Genomic DNA, 2,486 nt, shown 5'->3' on the forward strand with positions numbered 1-2,486 from the left:
TGGAGTTTCCAAGTTTATGAACTTATGAAAAAAAGATACAAATTATGAAATCGAAATTGCATGTTAAAATAAAACTTTAATTCTTATCAATTTGATTTCATATCATGGGTCTTAAGCATCTACGCTTTTGTTTAATATCATGACTGAGTTGTTAAAGGTGAGAACAATTTTGCTCAAGGGAAAAGAATCAGAGAAAGTGAGTCGTAATATTATGCAACAAAAAAGCAACAAACCGGCATGTAAATAATCCAGCTGTAGTATAAAGATATGAAATTGGTCAAGAAAGGAAAAGAACTTTTCCGTACTATCTATACTCCAATATGACAATTGACAAGACGAATGAAAAAAGTGTGGTCACGACATAATTATTAATTAAAAGCCAGCTAGCCGATTAGAGTGATATATAATATTAGTAAACTTCAATAATGCAAAACATAGGCATCATACTGAACAGTAGCATCGCCAGTTTTGAAATCCAATGAATGAGTACTAGCCTGAACATATCCTCTAGCAAATCGGAAAAGCCCACTGCCGCCGATCACGGCCATCTCTCTCACCTTCTCAAATACCGGATTTCGTCCAAGTATAGTGAAGGTGCTCCCATTATATTTTCCTTCGATAAAAGCAAAGTTCATGACCATCATTAAGCCAACATCATTTAGTGAAGCAGCAGCGTAAAACCCTTGTGCCCTTCCAACTATCTTGGAACTCAGCTCTGGTCCTAAGGTTAGGGCATTATCTATCATATTCATTTGACCAAAGCCTGTGGTAGTATTTCTGGGAGGTGGGATAATTATCATAGATGTTGGTTTGGAGCCACTGAGGACGTCGTGCCAATAAAATCTGAAATGGCTGAGTTTTTCCCTTTTTAGCCTCATGGACTTGTCATTTATGGATTTTCCAAAAATATGATCTTCTTCTCCCGTGGCTGGAAAGGCTACCAGTGAATAGAGAACGGAAATGGAGAAGATTTGGAGTATTAGTTTGGCCATGGAAGTAGATTCTTTGAGTCACTTTATGGATAATGAAACATGGTGGTGTGTGGATACCCACTTTATAGAAATTAAAGTAAAGGCGACATATTTCCATATTGTTAGTATCTTGGACAATTACATAAAGTCTGGGACAGTGGCACTTTAAATTATAATATTGTTCTTTTACATAAAGTAACCACTCACTAAAATTATTAATTTAAATAATAAGATAGAAAGAAAAGGAAAAAAAAATAAATTTGGCCATAAATAATAATAAATTCTATTCACACTATAACTAGTTAGTTTTAAGACATTTTTACCCTTTTCGTCCTAAATTTGATTTTCTAACATTACTATATTTATTATATCATTTTTCAATACATTGAAAACTATCTCAATACATAGAAATAAATAATTTATGTATTCTATTTATAATTATTTAATTTTCTTAATTGATAATTATATAATTAAATAATTGTTAAATGTAGTAATATATAATTAAGAAAATAAAAAATAATTAGTACAAATTTATTTATTAATTGTTAGTTATATTTTTTCTTTTTTTTATGTTTGTAGTTGTTTAATTTTAGTTCAACTTTTAATTATGTAGTGTAGTTTATACTTTGTACATATTTTAAGAAATTTAATTAAATTATTTTATTTATTTTTTAGCTAGTTCGATTGTATGATTTTTTTTTAATGAATATGAAAATTATTGTATGAAAATAGAGTTTTAAGGGTGAATTTCCTAAATAGCCAGCTAAGTTTTAAAATTTTTCTTCAAATATCACTTATGTTTTATTTAGGATCACAATATTACTCAGTTATCACTTTTTTCCTCAAAAAATAGTAAACACCTCAAAAGTCTTATTCTCTCTTAGTTGACATGAATGTCAATAAAAAAATCTTTTTAAAAAAAAATTAGGCGAATTTAACTCATCAAACTCAAAAAAACTTATCCGTACTAAAACTTGACATATATTTTTTCAAGGGTTATTTTTCTCAATGGCCACTCATATTTTTTGAATTTCCTAAAAAAATTATTTTTATCTTTTTAGAGATAATAATATGACTCAACTATCACTACTATTCTCAAAAAAAATAAAAAATATCTTATATGTCTCTTTCTCTTCTAATTGACGGGTCATGTTATTAAATTATTTTTTATAATAATAAACTTATTTAAATCATCAAACTTGTTTAGTCAAAATTATATTCTTATTCTTTTCTTTACAAAAATATATTAATTTATTAAGAAAAAATTTTCATGCTTAGAAATCTTTTATCATTACTTAAACTTTCAAATTTTTTCTAAAGTTATTTTCTTGGATTGTTATAAATAATTTAGGAGTCGCTTATAAAAATTACATTTTGTTTTTGCTAAGACAATAATATCACTCAGTTATTAATATATTTCTCAAAAAATCACTAAGTACCTTGAAAGTTTCCTCTTATTCTAATTAGCATGTCATGTCAGTAAACCATCATTTTAAAAAAAAATAATAACATATT

At 27.3% G+C, this 2,486-nt stretch overlaps 1 protein-coding gene across 1 annotated transcript; it reads right to left on the bottom strand.

Moving 5' to 3' along the window:
* Nucleotides 1–240: 240 nt before the first annotated feature.
* Nucleotides 241–1,224, bottom strand: LOC107855586 (dirigent protein 22). The gene has a single exon (XM_016700603.2). It carries the CDS (start codon nt 990–992, stop codon nt 420–422), a length of 573 nt encoding a protein of 190 aa, XP_016556089.2. The 5' UTR covers nt 993–1,224; the 3' UTR covers nt 241–419.
* Nucleotides 1,225–2,486: the final 1,262 nt, after the last annotated feature.

This window comes from Capsicum annuum, chromosome 1 (genome assembly GCF_002878395.1).
Source record: "Capsicum annuum cultivar UCD-10X-F1 chromosome 1, UCD10Xv1.1, whole genome shotgun sequence".
NCBI lineage: Eukaryota > Viridiplantae > Streptophyta > Magnoliopsida > Solanales > Solanaceae > Capsicum > Capsicum annuum.

Bases quoted from the DNA above. Each gene is read 5' to 3' on its own strand.
- LOC107855586 (XM_016700603.2), bottom strand. From the start codon at position 992: ATGGCCAAACTAATACTCCAAATCTTCTCCATTTCCGTTCTCTATTCA.